Raw genomic sequence first — 15,043 nt, 5'->3', positions numbered from 1 at the left:
CCCTGAAAAATTAAATTAAATTAAATTAAATTAAATTAAATTAAATTAAAATTTCGTTCATAAACGATGGCGCCAACAATTCTCATTTCGACGACACTGGCAGTTACATTGACATGAATACTTGCTTTTGAGGAATGGACTATCCATTTTGAGCAAGTGACATGCTTTTGCAAGTTATCCACTAGTTTTTTGCAGTTTGCACTAATTGTTTTGAGAAATGCACTGACTGCTGTGCAAATGTTAATAGTGATACGAGAAAAGCACCAAAGCGACTTGAGAAAAACTGTAAAAAGGAGGGAAGCTACAGAAAAATGCATATAAATGTTACTTGATAAGGATCCTATCCGAGGGGAAATCAAAGAATCAAAGAATCCTGACCTTCATTCAGAGCCACACTTCAGAATGTGTCAATCGAAAAGCTTGTAAACGTGCTCATTTTTACATTTTGAAGGTTTTATGAAATTCATCTTTCATCACACGATCTGACTGGCCGAAGTCGCAGTCGAGGTCTCGTCTGACAGTTTTAATACTGTATTTAATTTCAATATTGCCAACTGAAGAAAAAAAAAACTGTACGCTTTTAGCGCCCCCTTCTGGTCAAACGGTGCATAAAAACACAGAGTTAATTTTTTTTTGCACGTGTTAAATTTTCGTTAAAATATTATATTTTGAATAATAATTGTTTTGAACACTGCAGTTTGGCACCATGCAGCAAACGCTCTCGCGGTGCTTGGCAGTACGTGACCTGGGGGTCACGTGATGTCGTTCAAACAGCCAATCAGGGCACAGATCAGACGCGTCACCCGGAAGTAGTTTCACACAACATTAAAAGAAAATTGCCGGGAACTTTGTCAACACACGTCCACCGAGTTCACATTGACGTAAAAACAGCGGTCCTCGGTTGAGTTCTGCGGTTTAAAAAGTAGTCGTAGTGTCTCTGTCTGGGGTTTGGAACCTGCCGGAGGCGCAATGGACGAATATGACGAGCTGTTTGAGATCGAGGACAACTTTGAGGAGCAGTTCGCGGACGAGCTGGAGGCGATGGCTCAGATGGAGGGTGAGTCGAACCACGATCCGGACCAGCGTGTTAAAAGTTGTGGATGTGCAAAACTCCCAGGCTCTAAAATACCGGACTTTAATGACAAGTGGAATTAAAATCCGTAGTCTGGACTGAGGAGTTTTCGTGAACGTGAACAAAGTGGAACCTGTCTGATAAATATGATCGGAACCAGTTTGGTGCCGTACCTTTAAGCCGGATGACGATGTTCTCGCCTCTGTAATATAGGACGTTATGATCAATAGTATCAAAAGCAGCGCTGAGATCTAACAGGACCAGAACAGAGACCAGTCCTCTGTCTGAAGCCATGAGAAGATCATTAGTCACTTATGCTACCATGAGCTCTAAAACCTGCCTGGAAACACTCAAATAAGTTGACTTGCGACCACTTTGTTTCTAAGATTTTAGAAACTAAAGGGAAGGTTGGATGTTGGACAAGCTTTCCTCTCCTGTCTAAAATAGTTTACATTTCTCGAAAACTGGTTCACGATAGAGTTACATGTGTTGTTGATTGACGAGAGGTTATAATCCAAGTGAAAAAGAACCGGTAGACAGTAAAGTCTCCATGTTATCGCCTCTAAAAATGACCGTGATTCTCAGACGATTCTTCTACGGCGAGAAAACCTTCGAGTCGACAGCAGGGCGGCGACACGCCGGACATGGAGCGCCGGCCGGATGATCGGCCCGTCAGTGAGTTTACCCCGAGTCTCCAGTGTTTGTTTACGTCTTCATCTCCTCCTCGTTGAGCTTTGGTAAATATTGTAACGTTGCACTTTTCAGCTCCGAAGTCGAAGCGGACGAAGCAGGATCTCGGCGTCGTCAAGCGGCTTTTCGACGCGTCGCAGCAGAGCGCCGTCCCGCCAGCGGGCCAAGACATCACACCGCCGTCCTCTCCGGAGCAGTACGAGCCCGCCAGCGCCCGCAGGTAGCGGGAGACGCGGGAATGAGAGGGGTGGGGGGGGGGTTCGGATTTTATGTTTATTGCTTGTTTGGATTGGATCACTTTTCCGGTGTGTTCCAGGTCTCACCCTGCCGCCTTGGATATCAGCGGCTTCGCCCTCCTCCAGGACTCGCCCAGGCGACCTCCCACGACGGCGGCACCGCCGCCGGCCTCCCCGCACGTGCTGAGGCGACCTCCTCCGGAGGGCGAGTACATCAGCGTGACGGACTCGTCGGGGAGTCGAGTCTATCTCCGACAGAAAGACGACGCCGGGACGAAGGTTAGAATCTCCTCAGTCGCTCATCTCGGAGGCCGATTGCACATTTTGGGCGCCGGTTTTTTGCGTGAAATCCAGACGTACGGCGACACTTCTGCGGTGTCCGGTGCTTGTTTGGACCGTTTGTCGGTTTGTACCGTGTGTCTGCAGGTCGTGAACTCCAGAAATGTGCCAAACTCGCTGGGAGAACTGGGGCTGATATCAGTGCCCATCGGAGTGCTCAGAGTGCAGGAGGCGGAGAGGGTGAGCGACCTCGCACTGCATCACTCTGCATCACTCTGCTTTCACTGCATCACTGCATCACTCTGCTTTCACTGCATCAATGCATCACTCTGCTTTCACCGCATCACTCTGCATCACTCTGCTATCACTGCGTCACACTGCATCACTCTGATTTCACTGCATCACTCTGCTTTCACTGCATGACTCTGCATCACACTGCATCACTCTGCTTTCACTGCACCACTCTGCTTCACTGCATCACTCTACATCACTGCATCCACTGCATCACTCTGCTGTCACTGCATTCACTGCATCACTGCTTTCACTGCATCACGCCAAACGTGCACAAACTAGAAAATGAACTTTGAAGCTTTTGTACTTGCTGGTTTTGTGAAGTGTGTTTTAATGCCGCAGCGCCACCAGCAGTTGGTGGAGGAGTCGCAGCGCCTTACAGACCTGCTGACCAGGTAACCTGCCCCCCCCCCACGTCTGCACAAACATGACTATTAACAACACGCAGCACATTTTGGAGCTTGAACTCTCCGCCTGCTGCTCTTTCCAACACGTCAGCGGCGTGAGCGAAGTGCTGGTGCAGCCCGAGGACGGGGACGGCGACGAGCACAACCCCGAGGACGCGGAGGGACGATTGTCGCGACTGTGGGTCGACCGGTATTCCCCGCGCCACTACACCGAGCTGCTCAGCGACGACGTCAGTGCCTCGCCCGTTCGGGGACCGCCCGCTTTCGGTCGGCCGGCCAGCCGCGGGTCTTTTAACGCCCGCCTCCCGTCTCGTTTCGCTCGCAGTTCACAAATCGCTGTCTGCTCAAGTGGCTGAAGCTGTGGGACGCCGTCGTGTTCGGGAGGGAGAGGAAGTCCCGGCCCGCCCGCTCGGACAGGCAGGCGACCAATCAGAACTCGTTCAAAGCCGGCCAAGGAAATCCGAATCAAGGCCGCTTCAAGACGAAAAGCGAGGTGACGGAGGAGCTGCTGGAGGCCGAACTGGATCAGTACAAGAGACCCAAGTTCAAGGTACGGCGGGCAAACGGCGCCCCGGTTTTCCGTGTGTTTAACTCGTGACTCGATGATAATTTCCTCTGCTCTTTCTGCAGGCGGCTCTGCTGTCCGGTCCCCCGGGTTTGGGTAAAACCACTCTGGCTCATGTCATAGCAAGACACGCTGGGTACAATGTGGTGGAGATCAACGCCAGGTGAGACGCTGGACGGAGTCCGAGCAGCGCGACGTTGGTAAAAATCACCGCGTGGCCAACGTTTACCGTGACCCCCCCCCCGCCCGTGACCCCGAGTGGCTCCCCTCCTCTTGTTGCAGTGACGACCGCAGTGCCGAGGTTTTCCAGAAGCGCGTCGACCAGGCCACGCAGATGAAGTCGGTTTTAGGCGCCAACGAGAGGCCCAACTGCCTCGTCATCGACGAGATCGACGGAGCCCCGGCGGTAGGCGTCCGCCCACAAAACGCGGGCCGGAAGCGTACCGGTGGATTCCGGTTTGAGAAGTGTTTGTTTCCCTCCGTGGTTGTCGGCAGGCGGCCATCAACATACTGCTGGCGGTTCTGAACCGGAAGGACGGACACGGCGGTGGCGACGGCGGCGGCGCAGACGCTACGAAAAAGAGAAAAAAGAAGGAGTCCATCCTGCTGCGACCGATCATCTGCATCTGCAACGACCTGTGAGCGGCGGCGCCGTTGACGGTTTACACTTTGGATTTCTAGGTTATGCAACAGGTTTGAAATCTCTCTCTCTCTCGTCAGGTACGGTCCTGCCCTCAGGCCTCTCCGCCAGCAGGCCTTCCTCCTGTCCTTCCCTCAAACGCAGCCGTCTCGCCTCGTTCAGAGGCTTTCTGAGGTCCGTGAACGCATCAGAAAGGCTCGTCGAGCCGCACGGCGATTGGAAACCTTTTAACGAGTTGTGTTTGTTTCTGCAGATCTCATCCCGACAGGGCCTGAAAGCAGACACGGGCGCTCTGACGTCCCTGTGCGAGAAGACGGACAACGACATCCGGTCGTGCATCAACACCCTTCAGGTTGGGGGGAGGGGGGGGGGTTTGAAGAGTGACTGAGTACTCTGTGAGACTGAGTTCATGTCTTCTTCCCCCGACGGGGGTCGCCTCGCTCTTACTCGTGTATCCGTGGGTCCCCTTGTGCAGTTCCTCCACGGCCGGGGCCACAAGCAGCTGGACACGAGGACCATTCAGTGCGTCTCTGTGGGACAGAAGGACCAGAACAAAGGCTTGTTCCACCTGTGGCAGGAGATCTTCCAGTTGCCCCGCATCAAGAGGTACAGAACGTCTGCACACACAACCAACGTCATAGAGACGTGAGTTGGTTTAGTTTTATACGAAATAATTGCATTAATACAGGTTCACTTGTCCCTTAGTTTCGTCAAAGCTTGGTATGTTTTAGATTTACTCTGAATGAACTGGAATATTTCACATCTTTTTTTTTTTTTTTTTTTTTGTTTTCTTTACAATTTTCTCAAAATATTTGACTTATTTCATTAAATCGGATCTCAAGCCCAGTCGGGGGAACGTCTTGAACGGAGGAATTCACGTGAAGAAGAGATGAAGTGTCAGATTAGAAATTCTTATATTATCGGCGCAAAAAATTACTGACGAAATAATAAACTTTAATTACCATCGATTATATGCACCTGCACGGCGTTTTGTCTGGTTTTGTTGCAGCTTTAACACTTGTTTTCTGCTCCAGACTGGGGAAATGAAATGAAAGATGACATCAGTTGGATGCACCTCTGTGTTTCCTTTCCTCTCAGCAGCTTGACGTTACTTTTAACACGTGACTTGTGTTTTTTTTTTTTGTTCTGTTTTTTTTTTTTTTTTCAGGAAGCGAGCTGGTGAGGGCTTTGAGGAGTCGATGGCCGCAGGAGGCGGAGCTCAGAGGTTCCAGCACGTTCTCGATCTGGCGATGTCCAACGGAGAGTACGAAAAGGTCTCCCAGGTAAAATGAGCCGAACCTGCAAGATTGCTACTCGTTTCCTTGTCTTTTTTGCGTTAACATCCTGGTCTAATCCAGTCAGAAACCTGGTCGAAGTGAGCGTCGCGCCTGCTGACGTCCCCTGTCGCTTCTCCTCAGGGTCTCTACGACAACTTCCTGTCCATGCGAGTGAGAGATCCCAACCTGCAGAGTGTGTGTGAGGCTCTGGACTGGCTGTCGTTCTCCGACCGCCTCAACCAAGTGATCCTGCACAACCAGACCTTCTCCCTGATGAAGTACCTGCCCTTCCTGTCCGTCACCTTCCACTTCCTGTTTGCTCACGCGCACGTGCCCCGCATCAGCTACCCCCACAGTCACCACGACGTACGAGCCATCTCCACACACACACACACATATTAAACCAGAAACGACACACGCTCCAGATGTTTCAGGCATCGCCGTGTCATTTCCAGGCCTCCTCGCGTCTCCTCAGCAGCCGGAACGCTTTGTCCACCATGTTGGCCGACGTCCCAGCATGCATCAGGTCGAGGGTCAGCCGGCTCAACCTGACCGTCGACATCCTGACGCTGCTCCTCGAGATCATCTGTCCCAAGCTCCGGCCTGTACGTTCAAGTCTCTGCATACAAACATGACACTCGATTTAAAGTTTGCATTTCATTAGAAGGGCCACCCAGTGTGTGTGTGTGTGTGTGTGAATATTCATGAATATTCCTGCGTATCCTTCCCAGGTGAATCCACAGTTGTTCAGCAGCAGGGAGAAAGAGCAGATGCATGAGCTGATCAGCACCATGCTGGCCTACAACCTCTCGTACAGGCAGGACCGCACACCCGAGGGACAGTACATGTACATACTGGAGCCGTGAGTACACACACACACACGCACACACACACTCTCTACTGGATAGTGTGGGTGAAGAGTTGGTGTGTGTCTGCGGAGTGCTGAAGGTCAGTGCTGTTGTCCACACTGCATGAGGGCTTAGAGTTTAATCCCCTTAACACCTGGATTGTGTGTGTGTGTGTGTGTGTGTGTGTGTGTGTGTGTGTGTGTGTGTGTGTGTGTGTGTGTGTGTGTGTGTGTGTGTGTGTGTGTGTGTGTGTGTGTGTGTGTGTGTGTGTGTGTGTGTGTGTGTGTGTGTGTGTGTGTGTGTGTGTGTGTGTGTGTGTGTGTGTGTGTGTGGTGGTCTCCGTGGTGAATCACGGTAGCCAACAGAGGGGCAGTGTGGGGTCCAGGTGAGGAAAGGATGGACGTTCAGGTGAAGTCGGAGTGAATCGAAGGAGGAGGAGACGTGTCCCGGGGATTTAATAAAAATGCACGTTTGGCTTCAAATCCGGGCCGATGCTTTACCTCGGGAGACTCTCGTTCTCCGGCGGCTCTGGTTTGCCGTTGCGGGGATGAGATAGGGGAGCCATGCCGGGCCGGGACACCTCCTTCCTGCAGGCCCGCTGTGACGAGGTCCTGGTGACCAACGACTGGGGCCTGCCTCTGCTGCTGGCGCTGCTGGTGCTGCTGCTGGTCTACGCCTTCCTCTACCTGCCCTCCCTGGCGCACCACAACGCCACTCTGTGACGGATAGCCACACCGGACCGTGTTGGCACTGCTGAGTGATTGGATTCTGATCAAGTTTTTTTTTTTTTTTTTTTTTTGGGACAGCTCTGCGATTGGTCGGACGCCTGCTGGGCTTCTAGAATCAACCCCGACTGTCGAAAAGACAGATTGTTTCAGTTTTTTTTACTCTAATGTTGTATTTTCTTGTTCGTATGAACATAAAATTGTGGCTGTGTTGTGTTTTCTGTCGACGAAAGTGGGACAGCGGTCGCTGCCGTACTGGTCGGGGTTGAATTCTTTCCTGTCAACGACACTAAACTGAAGTCTAATCCGAGAATCTTGAAGAAAACTTCTCACTTTTGTCTGCGATTTTCTCTTGAGTATTGAAAGGAGAGTTCAGCCAAGTAGCTTTTTTTTTTATATAAGTTTGTCACAAAAAAAATAATAGTGGACCTCATATATTTTAAACAGCAGCAATAAATGACTAATGAAATTATGCACTTGTTTTTATTAGGTTTTTCCTCCATCAGCCATTGAGTGACAGTGGGTGTGTGTGTGCGTGTGCGTGTGTTGGATGTAGTTGGAGATCAGCAGTAAGAGGATTAAGGATTTAAAGAATGACAAATTTAGGGTTTTATTCTAGAAAAGCAGCCGTGGGACACCGAGAGTGGAAGCTTTTGTTATTCTGCTGCCCTGCTCTGTCGGCGGTCCTGTAAAATATCTGTGCGTGTGTGTGTTGCAGGCGAGTCGAGGAGGTGGTGAGGTTCCCAGGTCTCCCTCCACGCCGCCAGCTGACCTACCAGGCCAAGCAAACCATCAGCAGAGAGATGGAGCAGGAGAAGATGAGGCGGGCCGAGCAGCTGATGCTGCAGCGGAACCCTGTCAGGGTGAGGGAGGGCGGTGTGTGTGTGTGCGTGTGTGTGTGTGTGTGTGTGTGTGTGTGTGTGTGCGTGTGCGTGTGCGTGTTAATAATCTAATGTATTTATAATCTGATGACATGTGATGCAGAAAGTGGAAGAAACAAAAAGCACGGGCCCCAAAGCAGCGCGGAACCACCAGCAGAGGCTGGAGAACATCGTGAAACAAACCACAGTGGAGACCAGGGTGAGACACACACACACACACACACACACTGACGAGCATCCGTCTGCAGGGCTCCGTGTTCAATTCCTCCACACCTGCTGTTTATTGATATGAAGTATATGAACCAAAGATGAGCTGCAGCACTTTTCCTAGTTTGGGTTAAAATAAACGTTTAAAAAAAACGTCTCCTAGTCACAAACAGTCGTTTTAGTCTCTTTTTTCCCCCCCCTCTTCACTCATAGTTGGATATTAATAAATTAAAGTAAAGATTCTTAACTTCACGAGAATGCTTCATTCTGGCTTTTTTTCCTCCCCCAACCATCAATGATTAATAAAAAAAAAAAAAAAAATACAAAACTGCAAATGTTGTGCAGCTGCTGCACAAAGGCCCTTGTGTCTTTGTTCAGCAGGGATTCAGAACGCCGGCGAGGCTCTGCTGGCAGCCATGTCACAGAGGAATCAGTCCGCAGGGACGGAGGAAACACAACATGCGACTGTCGGAATCAGTGTTGTTGAGAAGCAGCAGTAAAATGTGGATCCTCATTTCTGAGTTTTGCTCATTAAAGACAAAGGTATTGGAGACGGTGGCTCGTGAAGGAGGACAGGAAGGGGACACACCATTAAAAAATGAACCCTCAGTTTTTACTGTCATCCGTGGACGACTTTAATACAGAAGCTCCTAATTAAGTGGTGGCCGGCCTGCGTTTCAGTTAGTTAAGATTTGGGGTCTTCAGGCTTCACACTTGCTTCTCCAACATCTGCGCCTCCAAAGTCACAAACGGATGCATGAAAATTACATCTTGCATTTTTACCTTCGTTTGACGGAGCCATAAAGCCAGTGTTTTTCAACCACTGTGCCGCGGCACACTGGTGTTTCTGCGAGATCTAGTCAGGTGAGCCGTGGGAAATTATCCAATTTCACATTTTTTTCGAAAAAACATTTGCTCTCACACGTGAGAACAGTGTGTTGCAAAGTAATCATGTATAAATACTCTTCGCCACTAGATGGCAGCACAGAACTTTGCCGGTGAAATGGAAACTGACAGACGTCAGTGTGGTTAATCTCCACCTCCTGCTACCATCTTGTATCAAAGTACTGTGTCAGTGACAGTGATGGAGAAGTTTTTGAAAAGGAAGAATGTGAACCAGGATCTCAGCTCTTCATCCATCAGGTCCAGGTTTCACACTGAGGGAGTGAAAATTAAAAAAAAAGAAATTGGGAAATACTTTTTTTCTGTATTTACTTGATTCCTGTTGATAAAACTTTGATTAGAACGACTTTATATTGTTAATAGAGGCTACAGAGTTTCACATTTTAACATGTTTAGGTGGTGGTGGTGTGCCTCCAGATGTTTCCAGACAAAAGTGTGTCTTGGCTCAAAAAGGTTGAAAAACACTGCCATGATGTGTTAGTTGTGACCACTAGGTGGCGCCAGAGAGAAGCAGCCTGGTCACACTGACCACCAGCAGAGTGAAGCTGCAGTTTTCTACCAGTTCAGTAAAAAAAGAGTGCTGCAGCCTCTTGGGGGCAGAAATGAGGGCAACGAGGAGCCACCGACTCTTTCCACAGTCCCTCACTGTGGAAAGTAGTGAAAAAAAACGAGGCTAATGAGTGTCGGTCGTTTGCTCACATTGACCTCGTTATCGAGCGGCGGTGGGGTTTTTTTTTTTTTTTTTTTTTTTTTTCCCAAAAGCTGATGAGCCTCATCCTCACACTTCCTGTTTGTGTCCCGCAGCCGGAGGTCGACTTCTTCGGCCGCGCCGTCGCCCCCAAACCTCCGAAACCGCTGTCCTCAGACACAGGTACTGCTGGAGACACACACACACACACACACACACACACACACACACACACACACACTGCGCCATGAGGTGATCAGTGGTGTGTGTTATGTAATGTCTCTAAATCAGTGGCAGCAGCTCAGACACCTGCATCAATACACTCCAGTAAAAGTCGTTCATTCCAAACAATAGGAGCTTTTTAATATCCGTCTCAGGCTTTCATCAGTTGAAAGTGTTTGTCATCCACTCCATCGGCATGAGGGGCCGTAGAGGAAGTGGAGGCCTGCAGCTGCTGTCCGGAGGGACCGCCGGCCTCCCTCGGGCCCGGGCGTCGCTGCTGTGTTGTCGTGACAACGAGACGTTATAAACAAAATCTCTGACCCGACTCAAACTGGTTCAGCCCGGAAATATGTGGGGCGGAGTGGCGGAGGTGGAGACGCAGAGCCAGAGGAGGAGGAGGAGCGGCGTCCCACTTCCTGTGATGGATTCTGAAATCTGTGTGTGATGGTCGTGTCACCTTCTCGGTGGGAATCCATTAAAATCGAGACGGATTAAAACACACACTCGATAATCTAAGTGAGAGTTGAGCATCAGGAATCTCGCCCCTCATTTTGCAATTAATTGTATGACGATAAACTATTTTAGTTGGAATTGTTCGTCAGTGTGAAGCAGCAGTTTATCATTTAACCACTTTTACCTCTTAACTCCTCAAGCCACAGGCCAGGTTCAGCTGACTGTCACACCTTTTTTGTTGTTTTTTTTAAACGGAGCTTTTTGGATCGTTAAAAACACAAAGTTGAAATTATCTCGGAAAGCGTTGGAGGAGCCCATCCATCCTTTCACACGGAAATCAGAATAAGTCCTGAGCTCGTTTGACTTCTGTGGTAAATTGTTGTAAACAACCTTTCAGTGGAACAGAGCAAACAAATTTTTTTTCTCGACTCTTGAGAACAACGGCAGATTGTTCGGTTGCATAATTCATGACCGGCGTTCGGCGGGTCTTTCACTTGAATTCATCATTCGAGGTCACGTTACAGGAGATCATCGTCGGTCCTCGTTCGTTTTAACGAGACTCGAGGGAAATTAAATGAAATGAATCCCCCATTTCCTGTCTGCAGGTGAGAAGTGTGCGGCCCTCGCCATGGGGACGGCGGTGGGCGACAGTGACGTGTGGTTCAGGTTCAACGAGGGGATGTCCAACGCCGTCAGGAGGAACATCTACATCAGAGAGCTGCTGTAACACACACACACACACACACACACACACACACACACACACGCCTGCACTTGTTCTGCGGCGGGCTGGAAACATTAAATCACTGCAAGGTGGTGCTCTTAATTTGAAAAGTCTTTATTTGGATAGACAGTGTAAAGAGCCAATAAAAAGGTGTTGAACGTTGCTCAGCAGTTCATTAAAACAAACCTCTAAAAAGCTACTCGGTGTCGTACACTCACACACACGCACACACACACACACACACGCACACACACGCACACGTAAAGTAACAGCATTCATGAGTCTCCAAATAAAGATGACGTAGCAATGATGTGCGTGAGTGTGAGTTAGTGCAGCGTGGCTGTGGAGGAGTGCCGGTTTCTATAGTTTGTATGCATCCGTGATTGCTTGTTTGTTTGTTTGTTTGGTCTGTGTGTGCGTGGGTGGGTGTGTGTGTGTGTGTGTGTGTAGGTGGTTGTGTGTGACCGTTAGAGGATCACACACTTGCCCTTCTCCACCCAGGGGTTGGCTCGCATCAGCTCCGGGTTCAGAAACGGATCTTCACAAACACAACCTTCAATCCACTTCACCAGCCTAAAAAAAAAAACAACACACATCCTGTGAGTACAGACGTGTGTGTGCATGTGTGTGTGTGTGTGTGTGTGTGTGTGTGTGCGTGCTCTCACTCTGTGACGGTGATGGAGGACTTCTCCCTGTTGATGGCCAGCTGATACTGAAGGCTCTCCACTTCTCTCCTCATCTGCGGGACGTCCAACTCCTCCATGATGCAGCTTCTGTTCAGCGACACAGCAGAGCGGGAAATTAAGGGGCGGAGCTCGGGAACGATAAAAGCTCCACTTTGGACACATAAATATCAAAGAATTGGGGGGGGGGGGATAAAGGTGTTGTCTTGAGACGCATCAGAGATCAAAGCATCAAAGAGTCCGTTTGCTTTGTCGGACTTGTCTCTAAGATACTGAAAGAATGACGGAACCACAATTTTTTAAAGAGCAAGTGGTGTCCAGGACCGCCTGAGGGGGGGCGCTAGAGGTCACAAGAAAGTGGGTGTGAACCCTTTTTCTATCTTGCTTTTTTTAAAGTCAGTGTTTAGTTTTCATTCTCGCGTTAAAGCTGAATATCTTGCATAATAGCCACGGTTTCCCCGACTCTGTGGTCGTTTCTAAATATAGCCGTTTTTCACCAGCAACAAACCGAGGCACTTTTGTTTTTTTAATCGTCTAGTTTTTGTTTCCTGTGGCGGGGTAAAGATAAATTCGGCTGAATTTGTGTGTTTTAGTAAAATGAAATGTACCTTTTGGTTCTTTGGTCAAGATTTCTTCTCAATAACTGGAGAAATTCATGCTGCAACACACTTGATGTCCACCAACACAAGGTGAGACCCGCTGGGTTTTTTTCTGAAATTTTGCTTGTGTGTTGAGGCACCATGAGCTTTTGTTTTGAAAACCTTCACCAGCTCATCACCAATTTCAATACCAAACCCATCCATTCATGTATAAAGACGATAATTCAACCTGATAGATATACTCTATTCTATATAGTGTTAAGAAATCCTAAAAAAACAAACATTTATTCTTCACTCTCGCTTCTCTCTGGGACTACTTTCAGTGGTGGATGAACACGCATTTCCTTCCCTGCTGTGTTTAAACAGTGGAAGTAAATCTGCAGAGCAGATCTGAGTTATTTATAATAAGAGAAGCTCGTCGCCCAGTGGAACCTTTCAATATTTCAATATATAATTACTGAGATAAAGTCTCTTTATTTTTTGCCGCCTGGGTAATTTAACTGTAAAAATTCAGATTTACCTCAAAAGGGATTTTTTTTTTACAACAAACCAGCACCATTAAAATGGTCATATTATGCAGCTTTTCAAATCTTCCACATGATCTTGTTGGTCCAAAAACATTGTATTCAATGTTTATTGCTCCTCCTTGATTCTCCCTCCATTTTAATATTGGATCATAGGAGCTGCATTCAGAATCTGCTGCGTCTGTGTGAGCTGGACTGGCTCCGCCCACACACACGCCCATCTATGGGAAGAGGAGGAAGTACTTCCTCTCGTGGTGCCATGTGCCAGAGCAGAGCTGCCTGATTGGGGGAGGAGTCAAAGGGGGAGGAGCCTACCTTGATTGTGATTGGCTGAACCCCCTGATGACACTATATGGGGTTTGATTTCTGATTGGCTGCTTGGAGCAACACACTTTTTTCTTCACTTCTGGGGCGTCGTTCAGGTATGCAGACGATTATTACTGCTGGAAAACCATTAGAAAGTGAATTTTACATCATATGACCTCTATAAGCTAATATTAAAGGTTCATGTATCAGTTACAATACGTCTGAAAAGTCTCAAGGACAAAGATAAGTTTACCTTTTAATAAGCAAGTGAGCAAAATCAGGTAACTCCTACATCTCTTGTTTATTAGCTGATGATTATGAATTGAACACATTTAGAATTTATGTTAAACACTGAGGTGAGTGCTGCTCAGCCCTTTTGCTTTTCCTGATTAATGTATTTAATTTGGAATTATAATGGAGACGAACATATTCTCACATTAAACCCGTTTGGAAATACAGGCAGTCTTTCTGGATTAAGTTTACTAAAGAAAAACTACATTATATAGTAGGACAGAGAAAATCAATCTGTTTAGGTTATCTTGTATGTTAGAAAAGTTAATTTATATTAAAAAACAAAACAAAAACAAAAACAGGACCTGATCGAATGAATGAATAAGCTGAATTAAGACAAGCAACATTATAATACATGTGATTTTTATTTTGTTTTAACGAGTGCATCTTACAGTGTTACCAGCCAAAGAAAAGAGGCGTTTCTTTTGAAAGATTTTTTAAAATGAGAGATCGATAAATATGCATCAGGATGGAACTGAGGTTTGAAACTCCTCCAGCCTGAATGTCTAAATATGTTATTAAGATCATTTTTTATAGCAGCATATATATATAGATAGATAGATAGATAGGTGGTGCAGTGACTTTGAAGCTTTAAAATTAAAAAATATATAATTGAATCACTCTGATGGTTGAAATTTAATTTTTAAATGTTTCTTTTTTCAGACTTACAAATCAAATTAAAAAATTAAAAAAATTGGGGGGGGGGGGATACAATTTTAGGTGCAGAACACCACCAAGACAGCGCAGCTGACTTATTGTAAAGAGTTGCATAATGTGAGCTGGCGGGTGGAGGTGCATCCTGCCCCGCCCTGCTCCAGCAGGAGGAGGAGGAGGAGGAGGAGGAGGCGCACTGGGCCCAGGAGGAGTTCAGACCTGCCGTGGAGCAGCTCGCTCCTCTCTGCAGGAAACTGTCTCCCACCCTCCCCCTCCTCCTCCTCCTCGTCATCATCATCATCATCACCACCACCACCATCCCTCATCCTCCTCATCTTTCTAATGGCTCTAAGTAGGTCGGCCGCCCGGTGCCCGTCTCCTCCACCAGCCTCCATCATCCTGTGCGCTTCCTGCAGCTTCATCACAGGCCTTCATCATCATCATCATCATCTCCATCCTGTCATTTTTTTTTTTTTTTAAACCTCCAAACGTGTGATAATAGTGACATCACGCTCCGGGTTTCTTCTCTCTCTTTTTTTTTTTTTTTTACGCAGCAAAAATTCGCATTTTACGCACAAAAACGCGGCAGGAGAAGAAGCCCGAGTGTCTGAATTCACCTGAAACGTGACAACATCCGCCCGGGCGATGATCAGAGGGTGAAAACATGAAAAATAATGAGAATAAAAAACACTGCAGAGACGCTCACTCACCGTCAGGCCTGTAGCGGAACGGACGGCGGGTGGAGATGGAGCGGCGGGCGGAGGAGGAGGACCGGGCGGGATGAGAGTCGGTGGTGGTTTCCCCCGGCGGAGGAGTCCGGCTTCACGGTGTGAGGAAGGATCGGGATGAAGAAGAGGAGGAGGAGGACGCTGCGTGTG

General features: G+C 48.0%; 2 protein-coding genes across 2 annotated transcripts; one reads left to right on the top strand and one right to left on the bottom strand.

Annotated features, from left to right (window-relative positions):
* Positions 1 to 871: 871 nt before the first annotated feature.
* On the top strand, positions 872 to 11,111 carry chtf18 (CTF18, chromosome transmission fidelity factor 18 homolog; the record flags this gene model as incomplete). The annotated part of the gene is made up of 22 exons (XM_080520860.1): positions 872 to 1,057; positions 1,658 to 1,747; positions 1,838 to 1,982; positions 2,079 to 2,277; positions 2,425 to 2,517; positions 2,911 to 2,963; positions 3,067 to 3,205; positions 3,301 to 3,525; positions 3,606 to 3,703; positions 3,823 to 3,946; positions 4,036 to 4,178; positions 4,261 to 4,354; positions 4,434 to 4,532; positions 4,656 to 4,786; positions 5,349 to 5,463; positions 5,599 to 5,823; positions 5,913 to 6,062; positions 6,189 to 6,319; positions 7,749 to 7,893; positions 8,015 to 8,110; positions 9,826 to 9,892; positions 10,990 to 11,111. The coding sequence occupies exons 1-22, from the start codon at positions 970 to 972 to the stop codon at positions 11,109 to 11,111; spliced, it is 2,772 nt and encodes a 923-aa protein (XP_080376986.1). The 5' UTR covers positions 872 to 969.
* Positions 11,112 to 11,238: 127 nt separating this feature from the next.
* Positions 11,239 to 15,015, bottom strand: LOC308149207 (guanine nucleotide-binding protein G(I)/G(S)/G(O) subunit gamma-13-like). Its single transcript, XM_080520880.1, has 3 exons — positions 14,876 to 15,015; positions 11,774 to 11,881; positions 11,239 to 11,681 (listed from the first exon to the last, which is right to left on the bottom strand). The coding sequence occupies exons 2-3, from the start codon at positions 11,869 to 11,871 to the stop codon at positions 11,576 to 11,578; spliced, it is 204 nt and encodes a 67-aa protein (XP_080377006.1). The 5' UTR covers positions 11,872 to 11,881; positions 14,876 to 15,015; the 3' UTR covers positions 11,239 to 11,575.
* Positions 15,016 to 15,043: the final 28 nt, after the last annotated feature.

The sequence above is a fragment of the Blennius ocellaris genome, assembly GCF_963422515.1.
Source record: "Blennius ocellaris genome assembly, chromosome: 3".
NCBI lineage: Eukaryota > Metazoa > Chordata > Actinopteri > Blenniiformes > Blenniidae > Blennius > Blennius ocellaris.
Note: the sequence above shows the minus strand (reverse complement) of the source record. Positions and strands in the feature narration are given on the sequence as shown.

Coding starts and splice junctions, on each gene's coding strand:
- LOC308149207 (XM_080520880.1), bottom strand. CDS start 11,871: ATGGAGGAGTTGGACGTCCCGCAGATGAGGAGAGAAGTGGAGAGCCTT. Junction 11,682..11,773: donor TCCTCCATCACCGTCACAGA/GTGAGAGCACGC, acceptor TTTTTTTTTTAG/GCTGGTGAAGTGGATTGAAG.